Below are 19,968 nucleotides of genomic sequence, written 5' to 3'. Positions count from 1 at the left end.
GAAAAAAAAAGAAACACAAAGAACATTTAGAGAAAAAGGAAATGAGAAAGACAGCAGAAGAGAAGAAAGATTGGGTTGAACGAGAGGGTGATATAAATAAAGAATAAAGAGAATATTAGGAGTAAATAGAGAGAAAATGAGCATAGTGGCAGTGCATTAATAGAATATTTTACAGGACATTAGCTTAACTGAATGTGGCTGCACTGCTAGTGTGTCATCCAGGTATGAACCATGGGCTGAAAAGTAATCATCACATCTACCTCCTTCTTGAGCGCTTAGTGGGTGGGAAGAGACTCAAGACAAATACTGTAGCACTGGATAGGAAGGACAAAAGAAGTAATGAGTGTTGGCTGGCCAAGGTAAATTCGCTTTATCTACCATTTAAGTTGAGATAGTTCGATGGCAGACACATAGAAAAGACATATTAGAGAACATTATAATTTCTAAAAGCATCAAAAGTTGTTTTGACTCTCTTACTGAGGTTTTATAGTAGTTTGACTTCCTATAATTTACAATGTTATCACCTGCAAAATAATGGTTTCTGCTATGTAGCGTTTAGTACTCGTGACATCTGTTTGACCGCTCTAATCTGTTTTGAAACAGGCTGAAGTGGTCCCTCCAAAGTGATAAAAGGAAGAAAAGTACAGAGGTGAGAGACACTTTTCACAGATGAATCTTCTTTGAAACAAAGCATTCTTTCAACATAGCAGCATTCTGAATTCTGTCCATTTTGTTTGGTGTGTGAGAAGGGAAGTTAAAACATTGCATTCACACAACAAGTCAAGGGCTTTTCACATCATCTGTGCCAAAAGTAAGAAAAATAAAATTCAATAAATAAATAATTAAAAAGGTAGTTTATCAGAAAAAGAGGTACAATGTGGGCCTTTGCTGGTATTTCCACACTGAATTACATCAAATGCAACAATGACAATTTTTTGAGTGATAACCTTAAATCCACGGTTGGGCTAAACCGAGTCCCAAGGGGGCCAGAAGCCAGTGTACTCAGTGGCGTGTCCAGCGGGGTGGCCTGGGGGGGCACAGGCCACCCCCCCAACCAGACTGGCCACCCCAGGTGCCACCCCAAAGGCAAAACAATAAAATTCAATCAAATATCAAATGTCCGATTATGTTTTCACGGTGAAGCTCAGATATCCGAGTGTAAGTGAATGCAGCATCGGCTTCTGCGCAATGTGCATCACGTTAGCAAAGGTAGGAGAGCCAAGCACGAAAGACAGCACTGCAGGAAACAATTTTTCGGTGAAAGAAAATGAGGACAGAATAAATGTCCCGGTAAGTAATATTAAGTTTGTTGAGTTTAGTAAACTTCGGTGAAATTAGAATCCCAAGGAAAAAATAACACGTAAAGAATTATTGCAGCCGTCGAATATTTCAGACAGTATGCTACTGAGGGCAGCTAACATAAGAGTTATGAGTTATAAGATATAATCTAAGTCGTAACATTGCTGTATGGAGCTGCAGATTTGGTTGCAGGTTAACATAGCTGGACTAGCCATCGGGCATACCGGCATATGCCCGGTGACTTATGAAGGAAAAAATGTCCATCCCGGTTTTCCCTCCAAGGCACGAGCGATAAGCAGAGTTCTGTCCTTTCCTTCTAAGATTCCTAATTATTTAAAGTAACACTCAGGTATGCCATTCAGCTGGGTTAGTTACGACGTCGGGAGCAGCTTGGGAGAACAAGGAAACACAGACTGCTTCAGGTTGTCTTCCCAAATCGACTCAAAGGTTTATTAAGTACATAACAGCTTATATAGAGGAAAAAAAGGTTCGTGTGTCAGCAAGTTCTCAGTTCAAACCGGTACAGACCAAATAAGGAAACGTCTTCCTGCCTTGTGAGCAAAGAAGTATCCTGTGTGTAGTTTATCAGTTCAGCTACAATTTATGATCATCCCAGCAAAATACACTCCTAGACATAGAATACAGAGTTCTTTCATTAGTGAATTCTGAAACAAACCACCTGGCCTTTAACGAGCCTTTTTCTAAGAGATAAGGAAGGGAGGATGGGAGTAAGGAAGTGGTCTCGTCTCTGTGGTGTTTTCGACCTTGGGGTACCAGCCTGTGAGTCTTACACATTAATTCTTGGGTCACAGAGAAAGAGAAAAACAACTAGTAGATGGGCCTTATTGAGTAACAGTTTTCCTGTATAAAACAATATCCTGTAAATGCTAACCGTGGTATCAAAATATCACAACAACTTATTTTTTATTTTTTTTGTAATGGCATGAACAATGAGAGGTGGTGGATTGGCCAGATGCAGGTCGATGTGTAGAAATAACTCCGTTGTTTGGTGGTGGCTATGGCGGAGCTTCCACAGAGGCCAGCAGGTGGATGAGGGAAGGGGAGGCAGGAGGAGAGCCCCGAGGCAGCCGCCAGTCCGAGTGTCAGGTGAACTGAACTTCAGGTAAGAAGTTATGAGCTGCAGTCTATCTGGGTCAGATATAAACTAAGTTTAGGTGGAGTTTATTTTCGTTGTGCTGACTTTTTACCCTCAGTTGCAATAACTCGTACTGCGTTCTAGCCAGCTTGACGGAGTTTCTATACAGCTGGGTGGGTGCTATGATGTTACTGATAGTGAACTTTATTTTATTCATAAGGTTAGTAGAGTTGCCAACGGCTCCTTGAAAAAAATGGAATGGTCCCTCATTCAGAGAAAATATTACGTGTTTCGTATTGAGCTGAGAAGAGACGCAGTTTGTCCCGAACTTTAGCTATAATGAAAAAAAGACACAAAGCTGGATTTATTCTGTCGTTATGCTGCACAGCTGCCTCTTCTTCTCTCATTCTCTCCCCTCCCTCTCCTGTTGCTGCTTCAATCATGAAACTGATCAATGATCAGCTGATCGGCTTTTCTCTCTTGTTTGTTTATTGCCCACTTTGCGCCAGAAAGAGGAAACCAGCAGATGTCGCGCTAAAAAACAGCAGCATGTTTAAGCTTGATCAGCTGTTGTTAGAATTTATTTAATATTAATTTCTAGTATCAGCTGATGTTTGCTGGAGCCACAGCTGTAAAGCTGCTGGTCATGATGTCTGTTTAGATATGTGGTGAGAGGGAAACATGAAGATGAAACCAGGAGATGTCCTTACTGAATCATCAGAGCTGTGATGGAGAAACAGGTTTACCTTTTAGGTGACAGGAATGAGTTGAAGGGAAGTTATGAACTGTTTCTGAGAGACAAATAACACCAGGATCCTTTTCTATGTAGCTGACAGCTGGTAACTGTGCAGGGGCGGGTCTAGCAAAGTTTTGCCAGGGGGCAGGTAGGGCTTTAACAGGGAAAGGGGGGCACAAAGAAATACTTTTCTGTCTTATTCTCATTTAAAATACCTAGCTTTTATTAAATAATTATCTAAATCGTACAACCAAAGTTTTTATCTGATGTAAAATGTATAGAAATCATACATATACCAACAAGACAGTGTACATCACTGTCACAACAGCATTTGTTTTCATTCAAAGTCTTTATGGCTTTAACACCTGGTGGGTCGGTCTGTAGTCAAAATGCCCGATTTTCTGTCCCAGTCCAGTCCTGCAGGTTAATACTGGCAGTGTCACCATGCCAGCTGACTGTATTTCATCATCAGCCAGTGTTGCTCTTGATCAATATTACCAAAGTTTACCATAAGGCAGCATAGAAAGTATTTACTTGCTTTCAGGTTTTATTCAAATGTTAGTCTTTTCAGTTGTTTCCCCACTTTTTTCCTGTTTCACAATCAAACACCAGTTTGTGAGAAGATGATCTTCTTTTTTAACAGGCAGATAAAGTTTTACATTGGAACTGGCTAATTTGTCAATTGTTTGTTACAAATGTTCGTATTTTAATATTCAAAAATGTTTTTGCTCAAAACATATGTGCACTATATGTCAGTAAAAATACTATGCAAATATTCCTTGAATACTGAGTAAACATTGACAAAGCACTGATTGTATCTCTTGTACTTTATCAACACAGAATCTAAAAACTTTGCACCGTAGTGGTTAAAATCTCATTCTAATAAGAGTTAAAAGCGCATTCGGTTATTAGGTTTATAGGATTATTGAATTATGGTTAACGGTTGGTAGAATTTTTTTTAAACATTATCTGCCAATTACATCTGCCACCCTTCTCCAAATCTGTGCCCCTACCTGGCCCCCCCAACAAAAATTTTCTAGACACGCCACTGAGTGTACTCCTAGTGCTGGTCCCAAGTCTGGATAAATGGGAAGAATTGCATAAAGGTGAAGACAGAGGAAGAGGAGATTTGGAAGGAGTATTCAGAGGGTACGAGAAAGAATAAAAAGGTATAAATGTAGAGATGAGAGTATAGGGAATTTAAGTGTAGAGACTGTAACTAGTTAAGGGTTAGAGCTGGCTGATAGGAAAGAAACTAGATGTGCTGTGTGTGCAGGACACCAGGTGGAAGGGAGTCGAGGCTAGGAGCATGAAAGATGGATTCAAACTTTTCTACCGTAGGAAGGAAACGTAATGAAATGGAAGTAATCTTGAAGGAAGAGTGCGTTAGTCGTGTTGTGGAGGTGAACATATTGTAGGAAGTGGTTATGTTGAATGTGGTGATGTTGTATTGCCTCCAATGTGGATGTCAGAAGAGAAAGGAATTCTGGAGTAAGTTGGATGAAGGAACAGACTTGAGTGGACATGCATGTGAAGGGAACAGAGGTGACGAGGAGGTCTTGGGTAGGTTAAGGAGAGAAATGCAGAAAGGACAGATGGTGATGAGTTTTGCAAAAATGGCTGTGGTTAATGTATACTTCAAAAAGAGGGAGGAACATAAGGTGACATAAGAGTGGGAGAAGCTGCACACAGGAGGACTATATCTTGTGGGAAGGAGAGATAGGAAACTGCAAAGTGGTGTCAGGGGAGAATCGAATGGTAGTTTGCAAATCAAGAAGAGGAACTGAGTGAAGGCAGAGGCAAGGATTAGATGGTGGAGGATAAGGTCGAAGAATGTTGCAGAGTTCAGGGAAGACTTAAGATGGGCTCTCGGTGGCACAGGGAAGAGTTACAATATGAATGGAAGTGTATAGCTGCAGTTGTGAGAAAAACTGCTAAGAGACTGTCTTCATATCCTCTGGACAGAGGAAAGAAGACGAGGAGATCTGTGGTGGAATGGGGAAGTACTGGGAAGTTATTCAAAGGAAGCAGTTAATTTAAAAAAAGTGGGATAGTCAGGGAGATGAAGAGAGTAGAGAGGAGTATTGGGAGGCTAGCTATACTGCAAAGAGAGAGGTGGCAAAGGAAAAAGCTTGTAATGCATGTTGTACATGAGGCTAGGCACTAAGGAAGGAGACAAGGATTTTCATCAGCTGACTAGAGCTTGAAATCAAAGCTACCAAGGATATGCAGAAAAGCATGCGAGGTTGGTGCAGGACATGAATGAAGTAGTAGGCACGACTTCTCAGAATGGGCTGACTGAGTGCAGCATGGTTAAGATCTTGGAGAAGCTTACGGCTGCTGTGAATACTCAGAATAAGACCTCTGAGCGTACATTGGATTACATCACGGAGAAGTTTCCCATTCTATGCAAGGCCACCTGGGTTGGCTGGAAGCAGGGCGAAGGACACATTTCACTGCAGGGCAACCTGCATGTGGCGAATAAAGCCTTGATTGATTGATTGATTGATTGAGATTGGGTTCAAGGTGGGGGGATTAAATCATTAATTGGTTCTGAGCCCCTTCATGTTTGCATTGTTGATGGACAAATTGACAGATGAGGTCAATTTGTCCGGGAGTCTCCGTGGGCTGTGATATTTGTAAATAATATTGTGATCTATAGTGAGAGTAGGGAGCAGGTGGAAGAGAGTCTGGAGAGGTGGAGGTATGCTCTGGAGAGAAGAGGAATGAAGGTCAGCAGAAGCAAGACAGAAGGCATGTGTGTGAATATGAGGAAAGCAGATGAAATGGTAAAGATGTAAGGTGGTAGGTGAAAGGTAGACAAGTTTAAACACCTGGGGCCAGCACAAGAAAGGTGACGAAAAGAGTGCGGGCAGGGTGTAGTGGGTGCAGACAAGTGTCAGGTGTCTGCAGCCAAGCTGGAGGTGACAGAGTTGAAGATGATAAGATTCGTGTTAGGAGTGACGAGAAGGGATTAGAGAAGGACAGCTCAGTTTGAGCAGTGTGGAGACAATGTAAGAGTGACAAGACTAATGTAGTTTAGACATGTCCAGAGGAAGGTTATAGCAGACATGTTGGACAGGATGTTAAAAAAATTTAAATCAGGGAAAGGGAAAACTTAAAGGGTGGCTAAAGTGGTCACAGGTGTTTGACGATGTGGCTGCCGACTGAAGTTGCAGGATGAATTCTGAAGTGTATAGGGCTGTACTCTGCTCACACTCAGCCACTTCCATTTGATTTTCAATGATAATGACCCAAAGCACATATAAAAGCAACATATAATTTTCTCCAGGCAAATGAATGGTATATTCTTCAATAACCAAGTTGGTTACTGGAGTTCAACACAACTGTGCATTTTTGTGCATGTGCATGCTTTTTAGTTACTGAGGACAAAACTGAAGGCAGAGAGAACAGATGCACAAATGAGCAGCAACAACAGGGGGCTATAGTAAAGGCCTAGCAGAGTATCTCAAGGAAGTAAACACAGCATTTGGTGATGTCTTTGGGTTCAAGACTTCAGGCAGTCATTGACTGCAAAGGATTTTCATCAACTATTAAAAACAATCTTTTATTTAAAATGAAAATTGGAGACTGTTAAAACAGCGGTAACTACTAAACAGTTAATCCAATACTTTTGTCTGTACTTTAATCACATCCTGATGTGCCTCTTTCCAAAAACCTACAGGCATAACTATAATGTCTAGCAACTTTTTCTGAAAGTGCAGACTAATAACGGTTTTATTTAGCTTGCAGCTACGTTATTATCAGTGCAAGCTAGATTAACAAACCTCAGTATATTTACATTAATATTAGAAATAGCAGTAAGCAAAGCTGATTAGATACTATTAAATGCAAAAATTGAGCAAACATTTTCCAACTTGTTAGTCTCCCTCTCTTTTCTCTTGTCTTTCTTCGACTCTCTCCCGTTTGCTAACACCAACCCGAGATAATCACCCTAAAGCAACAACCTCTATTAAATCTGTAACACTATTTCACAGTTGTAGAGCAATACAAGCCACAATGCATACAAACCATTCCAAGGCTAAATTATTCTTCACCAGCCCCGTTAGGAAGATTACGGCTTAAACAGGCACACACTTGGATATTCAATATGTACACAATTACTGCACCGACAAATGAATCACACAATGTTAAACAATGTGGCCAAGCTATTACCTATGATATATTTAATTCAAACAAACTATTTAGTAGTTAAGAGACATTGTGTGAAATCTTAAAAAAAATTAAAGGGTAGTAATTTGTTTGGTAATTGGTTACTGTCCCTAACAATCCTTTCCCCCCAACTATCAACACTAAATCTGTTAAGGGTGATTGTATCTAATGTTTAGACATTTCATTTTTTAGTAAATGTTCAGAAGTGTTCAGACCCAAAAGTAAAATGTGAGGGATTTAAGTGAATTTTACATGATAGAAATACTGAAACTGAGAAAAGCAACATGATATGTGAAATCTCAACACATATCATGTTGTGTTATCTTTTCTGTCAGAAAACAAACCTCATAAGAACCGAGAACATTACTCACACGATGCTACTGTATAGTACAGTAAAACCACACTACTTTATTAGGCAACTGCTCCTTAATGCAAATATCTAATTAGCCAATCACATGGTAGCAACTCAACACATTTAGGAATGAAGACATGGTAAAGATGACCTGCTGAGGTTCAAACTGAGCATCAGAATAGGGAATAAAGGTTTTTAAGTTACTTTACATGCGGCACGGTTGCTGGTGATATACGTGCTGGTTTGAGTATTTCGGACACTGTTGGGATTTTCTCACAGAACCACCTCAAAGCTTTACAAACTATTGTCCAAAAAAGACAAAGAAATCACATTCAAATATAAAAAAACCCTCATGTGTGTCTATTTATTTCAACTCTTCTTACAATGTGTTGTTTATATTTGCTTTTGGAAGGACAGCTTCAGTGCTGCTACTGACAGTGTGTGACTTATCAGGCTCTTTCATACATATCTGAAAAAAGGTCTGAAGTGATTTGATTGAAAACACTAATGCAGTGAAGCTGATAAATCTGTAGTTCTGACTGACAAAAGTACAAACTGTCTCTGATGAGTTCTGAGATTTAAACAGGGACAGCAGAGCAATCGAGAAAAGCTCCAACAAGGTTGCGAGGCGCCGCACAGAAAAAGAAATACAGATGTCAACATCTGGATTCCACCAGCTGCTTGAATGAAACCAGAATGAAAATGTGTAAATAAAACTGAAAACTAATTATACACAATAATAATGCTCAATATTGTGCTTTTAACTTCTGATGTGATGAAACTGCTAGTGTTTACTCGCCTGACAAATCCAAGCTTGAATTTCAATGTCGAGTTATCTACTTATCTTTTCATTTCATCAACCAGTCTCTTTTTCTCAGACCAAAGACCAACACCCTGGAGTCCCCTATTCTCTGTTGACACTGAGCCCGGTGTTTTGTGCATTTAATGAAGTTGGCAGCAGAGGACCAGTGAGGCGTATTTTTCACAAACTAAAGGCTCTGTACTCGTCTTCTTGCTCTTGCGTGTGGTCTCCCACTTTATCTTTTTCTTTGTCTGATTAGTAATATTCACTGTTTTTGGACTCACAAGTTTTTCAATTTTCTCTAGCCTAATTTATTTGCTTCTTTAATCAGCAGAGCAGCCTTCACTTATGCTAATATAATTGGAAAAACTGTTTTTCCTGTGGTCAATCAACCTTTCAACATAACGAACATGTATTAGGTAACAATTTTCACGAAAGTGATTTTTGCTGAAAATGGATCTCTTTAGTACTTTGTAGATGTCCCACTAAAATCTTTTTTTTAAAATAACAGCACGCTTGTTTGATTGGTGATTTATAGCATTTATGGTTTTATGATTAAATGTTTTCTCAGATTAAAACAAATTTTTATCTTTAAACAACAACAAAAATAAAAAGAACATTAGCGACGTTTCACTCGTAAAAGATATGTGTTAATTGGAAGCCCTACATGAAATTAACACTTCCAGGCTGATTACCAAAAGCACCAGGAAAATAAAAGGTAGGTAGCTTTGTGTGATGCATTAAGCCATTAACAGCTAGCGATGCCAGCTGGGTTTATGGAAAACATTGCTCTCCTCTGTGTTTGGTTCTGCTATGCTAATCTCTGTTCACGTCAGTTAGGATTACTATAATCAGGTCTCACACTTTAAAACTTTGTGAAAAACCAGACATAGCAAATATCCTCCCCCAAGCAGTAATCTAAAGGCTGGAGATACGAGAGCAATTTAACAATACAGATCAACTTGTCTATCCATAATTTACCTTTATTTGCAAATGCATTTGCTTTGATCTACTTGACTTAAGCAGGGAATAAATTAATCCATTGAAATGTGTGGTCCCTCAACACATAATCTGCTCTGTACTACACAAAAATTCATGATGCTAGATATACCAACCGAAGCAGACTCTAGGAATGTGTGTTTGTTTACATCCCTTTGGTCTAAATGGCACAGATGTTGAACCAGGGTCCACTAATGAGCCATAAAGCCCTTAAATAATTTGAGCTGGAGACAAAAACACAGAGAAGAGAAGAGATATCCACATAACCGGAAACACAATTAGTTATAAACTCTAAAAATACTGACGAAGTCATCATAATACAGCCTGTAAACACAAGATTTTCCTAAACCTTAATATAGCTTGAATCAAGTGAAACGCACCTCTTCCTTAGCTGTTGGTTTAATGTGAAGCTTTGTCTGGAGACAGTCAAACAAAGGTAATGAAATCGACCAGCAAGGAACTTCAAACCTTAATAATTAACACATTTCACCTCAAAACCAAGATCTTGTTATCACTTCCAAGTTGCCAGGCAACTAGTAAAAACGCCAAGAAGTTACTGTGACCAGATCGAAACAGCACATATAGAAAAACACAATAGCAGTTAGAACCTTTCATTAGTTCAAATAAGATGAGGCTTCAACTATGACCCAGTTGGCACAGAATATTTTAATGAGGGCACACCACATGCTATTCCAATCAGCGTCTTTTAAAGGTCAAGATTTTCAAACAGTGTTTGTCTAACATACGCTAAAAGGTAGTAATCATACTGAAGTGGTCGCCCATCACATCTTGAGTTTAGACCATTTTTAAAATCTCCTATGAAGCATTAAGCAAGAAAGAAAATAATACTTTACCGTTGGGGCTTTCTTCATCGATGGCAACTATGGTAGCAGGAGGACCCGAGCGGGAAAGTTTGCATTCTGGATAGAAAAACAGAGAAAAAAGAAACATGAAAAGGTACCATTAATACATTACTGAATATTGAGTTTCATTATTCAATTTCATTTTAAATGGTCCTCTAAGCACTATGTAGTACTTAGAGGACAGATCTTTTTTCTTTTCTTTTTACAGGGTTGCAGTACCATGTGTAAGAAAAGGTCTAAGGGCAACTCCACAGAGATTGAAAAGGAAAGCTTGGCAGACATAAACTGTTGCTTATGACCTCATTTTTCTTTTTACAGAGAGAGGAAATGATTCTGTAGTCCAGCCGAATTATATCGCGGGAATGAAAGGTGTATAAATAAGGTGAGGTGGAGTAAGAAAGGCAAGAACTGACAGTACAGAGACTGACAGACGTAGCCCACTATAACCATCTCTGTAAGGTTGGCAGGGGTTAATAAACTAGCACAGTGACTGAACACACAGTTAACAGAGAAAGAAAAAGGAGGAATGTTCTCACCCTCATATTGCCAGTCTGCATCAAGAGCCAGCCCCACCGCACCAGGAAGGAGAGAGAGGGGAAAAGAAAGGTAGCAGTGAACAGAGGAGAAGAAGAAAGAGAAATTAGGAGAAAATTTTCACTTAAGATCAGAATTAACTATCAGAACAAAGACAAAAGGTAAAGACAAGGGCGTCAAACATGAAATGCAGTAAGCAGGTTCAAAGATTTGAAGATGATAGCCAATTTCTGCCAATCTTTCTGAGCTTTTCCAACATCTCTCAGAGCCATCACCCACAATTTACTGTATTACTACGAGAAGAAATTATTTCAAAACTGGCCAGAAGCTAAAAACTGTCTCATTCAGAGGGAAAAGAGCACCGACATTCAAACATTCTCTTTCATCTATTTCCCTGTTCTTGTGAGATACAGTGAAAAAAAAAAAAAGAACACCCACATTCACCTGACAAGCCGATATTACTGTACAGCTCTCGAGGATGGTTGGGAAAGTCCCAGAGGAAGGGTGGAAGATGGATATCTGCTCACCTAGAAAATAGACTTCATGGAACAATGATCACACTTTCTCTCTCTCGTACCCTCTTGCTCTACCTCTCCAGGATAAAGCATTACAACTGTGTGACATCAGCGATTATATCAGAAGTCGGTGATGTGGTGTGTTGTATTTTCATGTAGAATGAAGCTCCCAAATGGGAACTATTTGCCTGTTAACACAAATAGTTCATATTAGCGCATCTTTCTGCTAAAAATATCAGATTTCCAGTTTGTCATGAACGTTTTCTTTGTCCATACTGTAAAAATCCAACCACATCACTCACTCAAGAAAAAATCTATTCAAGACCTACTTAATAGATTGAGGCCTACTCAAACTGTCTTACTCTATAGTTCCTCAAAAACGGAATCTGGTCATGGTACAGGTGATAATCTCAAAGTCTTAATAGCTTTAGGAAACAGAAACATATTAAACCTTAATAAATGAATGCAAAAACACAACAACACAGATGCTCTCAGACAGCCACACTGCATGGCACAATTAAGCAATTAATAATCAATCATGTTCCGTGTCGGCAGACTACCTACAGCAGGATATTAAGGTAAACTAAAAATTGAAATGCTGAAATTAAATAAATTTAGCATGGTAAACCTAATATTCTAACTTTATTTCCTTTCTAAAGTAACTGAAACTGAATACATTGGATTAACTTGTACTATTATATTGGAGCAGCACTAACACATAGCGCACACATGTGCCGCCACTTACGTTTTAATTAAAAAAGTATGTAGCAAATGTTCAGTTTAGATGATGTTACAATAATGTGTTTAACTAATTTTTATATTAAGCTGACTAAATCCTGTGGAAGAGGTGAAGGAAAAACGTTGCAAACTGAGATGACTTTGAAATGAAAAGATGAACATAAAATGAAAGAATATTTAAAGATCGAAATACTCAATCACTTTTCTTTCTCAATCTCTTTCATGTGTGCTTTAAATAAGTTGGCATAGTAAATAACTGTTGCTCTTCTTTTTTTTTTGCTTTGCTAATGGCAGATTAAAGACAAAGGTGAAATGTTAGCATCACCAGCTATCTCTGGTATTTCCACAGAGCCCCAGAACAAAACCAGTAAATAATTATGCACGACCTCACAAACATTCAGAAAAAGAAAGAGAACATGCTAGCTGAAACAGAGCAGAAACACAAGTTTCAGTATTCACAATTACATTTATTACCATTTGCGGTTACAGTAAAATGATTGCTAATCCCTAGCATTGGAATGCTAATATCAAGTTAGCCTAGCTAGTTTAGTACTAGTAGATGGTTACTGCTGTTGTGGTACTGACTCCCAAGCTGTCTCATCCAACTACCACTACCATCTATGTGTTCTTCAATATAGAAAGCAGTACACCCTACGCAGACTGGTAGGTTGAGCAAATGGCTCATATTTTATGGTGTGTGGCTAACTCAACATAAATTTACACAATTTTTTGAGTCTGCTAATGGTCTTCATATGTACTGTTGCCGCATTCCATTTGTCTCAGGAGGAGGATGTCGGTGCTGGAAGTGACATCACTCTAGAGTTTAGTATATTGAAATAGTAAAGTTTCAAAAAAAGCTTTATTTATTCATTTTTACTCCTTAGGAAGGTAAAGCCATTTATACATCACTAGCAATACAGCACAATGCTTGTGTTTTTTTGCACTTAAATAAGCTGTCAAAGCATATGTAAATGCTCACTGCTCAACTCAGTGAAAAACAATTACTGCATGACGCCACAGAAAACATGGGTTTCAGAGCACAGTGTGTAAAGTGAAACAGCCTTATCAAATACCAGAGCCAGCTTGTCATTTTCCAAATCAGTAGGTTGCTTCTGCAAGATATAGGTTGCTCTGACTTAGTGGTTTGTAACTGTCATGCACACACTTAAACTCTGTGAGATACATAAATCTCTCTTTCTCCTGAGCCAAAATTACTACATTAAATTTGTGGACTTTCAATTCATCAACTTCAAAGAAAATGATATAAAAGTGGTATGAAACTCAATCTTAAGATACAATGAAGTTGTTCTGGGTTCATATGTTAGTTAAATTTAAATTCATCATCTCTCTATACCATATTGATAAAACACAATTGCTGCTTTATTTTCCCATTTTTTTCAATATTTCATGGGAAATGAAAAAAATCTTCCTTTACTGCACACAAGTAATAGTGTATAATATTACTTTTATGGGTTAGATAGCTAGATATTTAAAGCAAAAGACTTTGACACAGAAGAATAATCTTCTGTAACCCAAATATTTTTTATGCCTACATCATCCACAGTCCTGTTCATTTCTTGAAAAATACACATATTTCCCTGGATGTCAAGCTGTGTCATGGCTTCCAGGCAGGCTTTGAATGTTTTATTAGTTAACTCAGAAAATATTTTCTCCCTCAAACCAAATGATGTGTCTAGACATATTCATAAACTGTATGTGTTTTGATTGCAAGTCACTTGTGCAGCAATGGCCAGCATAATTATCTGGACACTTAAAGAGTAAGCGACCTAGTCCAATACAACTGCTCTTACACATAATTTAGAGTTTCACAAAGTTTAAGCATTTTCCGATTTTGCCGTTGTTGTCGAGAAGGCGACGGGCCACGATGTCCATGCCTTTTACCCCTCTGAAGCTTTTTTCTAGGGTGGATTTCAGGTTAGCAACCGAGAAAAGAGGATTGAGCGATGGAACAATAGTCACTAGTTACATCACACTCTCCCAGCTGGTGCATGAGGGTGTGCATGTGTGTGCGAACAGCAGATGACAGATGTGTATCCCCTGCCTCACTGCCTTTTTATCCTTCAGTGTAAGCTGATGCCCCTCATATATTACTAACCAGCCATTTGTTCTCCACGGGGCACCTCAGTTTCTCAGTCTCTCTCTACCCACCGTCTCTCCTCTTCCCTGTCTACTCTAATTTGCCCTCCTCCTTTCTACCTGTCAGCCTGATTTCCCCCTCAAATAATAAAAATTAAACAGTATGAAACAGTAAACAGCCTGGGTTGTAAGTTAAAGTGGCAGATGAACATGATGAGATTTCCCCAGATGAAATGAGCGAAATCTTTTAAGGTCGTGCTAATTTAAAGTTTCTCTCAAGTGCAGTGAATTCTTCCAAAATAAATATTGATTAAAGCAAATTCTTCCAAGTGTTTGCACAAAGATGGAATGAATTTTGTTGCCACTCTGTTACCAGTTTCCAAATTAAATAATGCATTAAAGCAATCCTCTGTTTCACTGATGAAGAGTCACATTCACAGAAATTCAAATTCTCTGCTCTTTATTTCAAAAGGTCACAGGCATATTTTCACACCCATTAAAGTGGCTCACGAGACAGTTAGCGTTCTCAAGCATACAGGCGCTCATATCATATCCTGCAAGTATCTACTCATGTTCACCTTCAAAACTTTACCTGTGTATTTTTATTCTCTCATTGATATGTACTTGTCTTCCTATAAGCGCTCACAGAATCTTCTTTAAGGATACACTTTTGCTCTCATCTTTCAAAGTTTCTTGTAAAGAAATATATAATCACTGGAATGACTTTGTGCACGAGCAAGTGAATAAATCCATCTAATGCCAGCTTCCTGTCAAGCTGATGAAAAGCTCCACTGAGAACTGTGCAAGGGGAATTGGGGTGAAGCATTCAAGGTGCGGAGCTCATAAAAAAGACTTAAAACTTTAAAATTCAGACAATATCACAGGTAGTCACAGAAAAAAAAGAGAGAAAAGTTTAAATCCTTTCAGTTTTATCATCATCAAGCACGTCTTTATTTAAACTCGGGGCGTTTCAATCAATAACTCCTTTATTTATTATTCAAATGCAGTCCATCTAAATTTGGCAGTCACAATAAGCAGGTACAGGTTGCCAAGAGCGGCAGAGAAAAAACTGTCCCCATTAAGAACAAAGTTGACTAAGAAAAAACTGAGAGAGAAGTGACTTTGACTGTTAATGACCAAAGCAGTGATCCGCAGTCAAACCAGACTTGAGCTTGCAGAAAATGACTGTCATTGTTTTCAGTACATACAGAACCACAACCCAGCAACTGTCTCCATGGTACAAACATGGATGTTGCTTAGGACATGTTTTCCACAACGCCATGTGGACACTGACACCACTTTACACAGTTTAGACAATCTAACCCTGATGTCGGTCTGCCCCCACACACTCACGCATCCTAGAGTTACCATAAAATATACATGCTGAGGCCGTGACTCAGTGGGACACCTGGACAAGCCTAACTGTGGGATGCTCGCTGTGTGTGTCTATCTGGTTGGATACAGAATGAGTTACTCCACACTGAGAAGACAAAGTGCATTAATGTATTGATCTTGTATTATTGTCACTCAAGTAAAAGTAAAATTTGACATTCCTTAATAACAAACATAGTATTTTAATTATTGAGTTTTAGAGCCAAGCTTTGGATAACACCACATTTCTCCATTTCCATTCTTTATTTACATTTCCAGTCAACCTTTATATCCATCTAGATATATGTGTGGCATAGCAGAGAACCATAGATCTGTTGGGAAAATAATGAAGCCTAGATGACCTGAAAGACACTAAATGTAAGAAATTAAGAGTTTTGATGGGACAATCATCTACGTCAGTGAGTTTGTAGGCCACACATGATACAAACAGACTTTGTCTTAAACCACTGTGTGTCTTGAAGTTTTGCAGACATGAATGCAGGGGAGTAAACTAAAACGCATTACCATAAGCTCACATAAAAAAAAGACCAAAAGAATTTCACAACGGCCAAGAAATCCAAATAGCAGCTATCTCTGGGTACACAAGAGACACACAGCAATGTGGACAACACAGCAAAGAATAAGGAGAGACTCAGACAGTATATACACAAGACAACAAAGGGAGAGGTAACAGATGAGGAATACAGCTGAAACCAATCAGGCACAAGGAGACAAAGCAAAAAAGGACAAGTCACGTAAAAGTACATACAAAGCTCCAGAGATGTGTGGATTTCAAAATAAAACAGAAAGCAAATAAACAGGGAAACACCTAACACAGAAGCAAACACTTTCCTTGAGCATTTGCAAAAGTAAAATAAAATGAAGGGTCTTCTTGCACCACCACCTTTGGAACTTCATAGTTAGTCGCCATGGATCGAATAAGATCTAGCTTTGAAATTTATTTATGAACCTGTTCTCTGATTTCAGCTAATCTCCATGTTTAGCCACACACATGTGTTAAGACAGCTTCTGAATATATAATTCGATAACAAATTAATAGTGTGTCTGCAGGAGTTTAATTCATGGCAAGAAGTCTGATGGTGTGGACTAACGTGACAGATTGCTGAGCCAAGGTTGCTTTCTTCCCAAATGACAGTGAAGAACACCACAGACATCCCTGATCTTTCAGAGCCATCACCTTGGCCTGCATCCATTTAAATAATTGATTCATTTCATCAGATGATGTTTCAGATTGGCTCTGTGAGTGAAGTATAGTCAGCTATCTTACAGGGTACTTGTTATTTATCTATGTTAATATAAAAAAAAACAAATCTTCACATTTTCACATACATATATAATCAGTTTTATTGCAGATGAGAACATCAATCCTTATGCATATCTGTAAAGTGAAAAGGAAGCTATAGTGAGCTATTAAAGCTACCTTAGCATAGCTACACACTGGAAACGAGGTATAATGGCTAATATAGCTCTATATAAAGGTTACAGATTAACCAATTCAGCACCTAGGCCAAACCTGATCGCAATGACAATTTTAGGCGATTATTGTAGTAAATATATGTTGACTTAATATCCAGTACTATACCAGATTAGTTGCAAAAAACAATTACATTTAAGGGTAGCACTGAGGAAGCAAAGTTTTCGATTTCTGGCAAATTGTTTTCCATCTGATTCTGCAATAGTTTCTTAAGCTTTTTAATCATTTTTTACCAGGCCATATTGAGAAAAAGCAGTGCTCATTTGAGAACGTTGTACTTGACTGCATTCTGCTTGTTACCATCTGTTATATATTTGCATGGCTTCTTTGCCTGAAGTATACAGAGTGAAAGGGAAAACCCAATGATGGTGAACTACAAAATATGCTGGAGTAATATGTGAACATACTGTGGCAATAAAGGCAAAGAAGCGTAATCTCAACAGACGCCTGGGTTGATCGGATATCTGAAAAAAAATATTGCTCTCTCAAAGGAGAGAGGAATTTGAAACTGCTTGATTGATGGCTACATAAGTTGAATCTGGCATACCAAAAATAGAAGGTAAACATTTTATGATAATACTGTCTCGTCTCATGAAAAAGACTGAAGTGTAATGGCTAATTTAACAAGAGAGGAGATTGAATAGCTTCATGTGGTGTGGAACTGTAAAAAAATATATATACCCAAAAAAATCTTCCAGAATATCTTTTTTGAGATACTTCAGAAAGATCTGCGTTGACTATCTCTATTAAATTGTCACTAAATAGAATAGCAGTGACCTTATAATATGTGTATAACATAACCACAGTATGTCTTTAGCCATGGTGTTCTAGACAGCTTACAAGTTAAATTAGACATTCTTCTTGATGCAACTTACTTAATCTGCACAAAAGTCCTTTCAAGACCATTTAAAAGCACAGTGTTAAAATAAATGAAAATGGTAGAATAAGAAGCCCAGCTAATATGCTTGCCCATTTATTCTATCAAATGCTGTGTCATGGCTGCAGCTCAGCACAAAGCATATATCAAATTGTTTTGCTACAGGACTGCCTGGCTGGCTGACAGGTTTGACTCCTAAAAATATACTACAAAATCTTTCAAACACAAAAACTGAGAGACATGGTTGTAAACGGCTGAAATACATGAGCGGGCAGAGTGGAGAAAGGCTGTTTTTTCTTTTTAAAGTTCTCCTGTGTCATGTTCTTTTTAAGCTTCCATCAGCAGGTACACCCATCTACAGTCCCTGGGGTCCAATTTCTCTCTGTCTTTACTCCTCTACCCAACCAGCCAGCCATTCATCCATCACCCGTCCTATCCATCCATCCTTTCTACCTGATCCATTCATCCATTGAGGACAGAGCAGGAACAGAGGGGACAAAATTGGTGAGGAGATTATTTCAGGGGAATAGAGAAGAGAAACGAAGGGGAGAATTGGTGGAGGAGGGTAGGCTGAAAGGGGAGAGAAAGGGGGCAGTTGTGATGAGCGGATTGATGGGGAGTAGTGATGAGAGGAAAGGGGAAAAAGGAGATGAGAGGAGTAAAAGGAGGGGATTGTCAAAGAAAGACACTGCAACCTTGTGTTAGATTGATGCATCTGTGGAGAAAACGGATTGTCGACCCACTTGAATTCGAAAAACGAAAAAAAAAATGTATACACACAAAGACACGCATACGCACACACAGACTCAGTGCTGTAGGGATCACCACTTTGTCAGTGTGCTGGCTTATCCATTATTCCGCTTCCCCCCTTTCTCTTTCCCTATCTGCTTCAGTGTGTCAGGTCTGTTTGCAGCCAGTGCAGGGTTGAACACGGCTGACAGCAGTAGTGGCGATGATCGGACAGCAGTTAATCTGAAGACGCATAACGGAAATACATAAACACCTTCCCAGCACCCAAAATGCTTCTTGGGTAGCCTGCAACTGCACCAGGCTACGCACATTTCAATCTATAGATCCAGTTTGAATATTGACTATAGCTATGACTATACTATTAGCTGATGAAGTTAAAAAACAAAATAAAGGACTAGTTTGACATTTGTTCAATATGATCGACTGGTACAGAATCCACAGAGGTGATACTTCCGAAACACCTCCTACAGAATTCAGAGAGACATTCTTGAATACCTTGCCCAAGTCCATGAAGCACATAGTTGTGCTTCCACTCACCCTTAAATATCCTTGAGATGATAAAGGTCTACAACCACGACCAGGACAAAAACAGCATTTTTCCTCGTGACTCTGAGGTTGGACTACCAGATGGAGTCTCCTCTCCAGCACCCTGATGTAGACCTTCTTAGGGATTCCGAATAGTTTAATCCCCTTAAAGTCTCCATTGTTAGAGAGGGGAACCACTGTCAGTCTGCCAATTTGGAGGCATAGAGGCACCTATCGCTCAGTGTTCCAGAGGTGTCCAAACCAAGACAGCCCCACAACATCCAGAGCCTTAAGGCACTCATGACAAATGTCATCCACCCAGGAGTCTTGCCGCTAAGGAGTTGTTTAACTGCCTCAATACCACCTGATGGGTGAGACATCACCCTCATCCCTAGAGTCTGCTCCTTCTACGGAGGATGTGTCAGTGGGATTGAGTACATTCTCAAAGCCTTCCTTCCACTGCCTGACTAAAGTCAAGCAGCATCAAACCTCACCCATGCGAGAAGACCACTGGTTTTCCCTTCTGAGTCCTCTCATGATTTGCCAGAATTACTGGAAAACTGCTTCAAAGTTGAATGAAATCTTCATCCACTGGTATGTGTCAGCTGCTTGTGAAATCCAACAGACTAACCAGGGTCAATAGGACTCCGTCAACCTGACAGTTCCCTTTACTTTCAGTGTTCACTGTCTGGTTCAGGGATTAGCACAACATTTGCTCTCTGACTTATAATTTTGGATCTGTTGTC

General features: G+C 39.1%; 1 protein-coding gene across 1 annotated transcript in view; it reads right to left on the bottom strand.

Moving 5' to 3' along the window:
- Nucleotides 1-19,968, bottom strand: part of LOC146663594 (protocadherin-15-like) — a 234,345-nt gene that overhangs the window by 175,052 nt on the left and 39,325 nt on the right. The window contains exons 3-4 of the mRNA XM_085416436.1: nt 10,857-10,871; nt 10,312-10,377 (exon numbers count right to left, since the gene is read on the bottom strand). Of these exons, the coding sequence (XP_085272562.1) occupies nt 10,312-10,377; nt 10,857-10,871 (81 nt within the window). The remainder of the gene's footprint in view (nt 1-10,311; nt 10,378-10,856; nt 10,872-19,968) is intronic.

Source organism: Rhamphochromis longiceps, linkage group LG8 (genome assembly GCF_057381845.1).
Source record: "Rhamphochromis longiceps isolate RC_006_pf linkage group LG8, R_longiceps_female_GT1.1, whole genome shotgun sequence".
Classification (NCBI taxonomy): Eukaryota; Metazoa; Chordata; class Actinopteri; order Cichliformes; family Cichlidae; genus Rhamphochromis; species Rhamphochromis longiceps.
The sequence above is the reverse complement of the archived record's forward strand: the minus strand, read 5'-3'. Positions and strand labels throughout refer to the sequence as shown.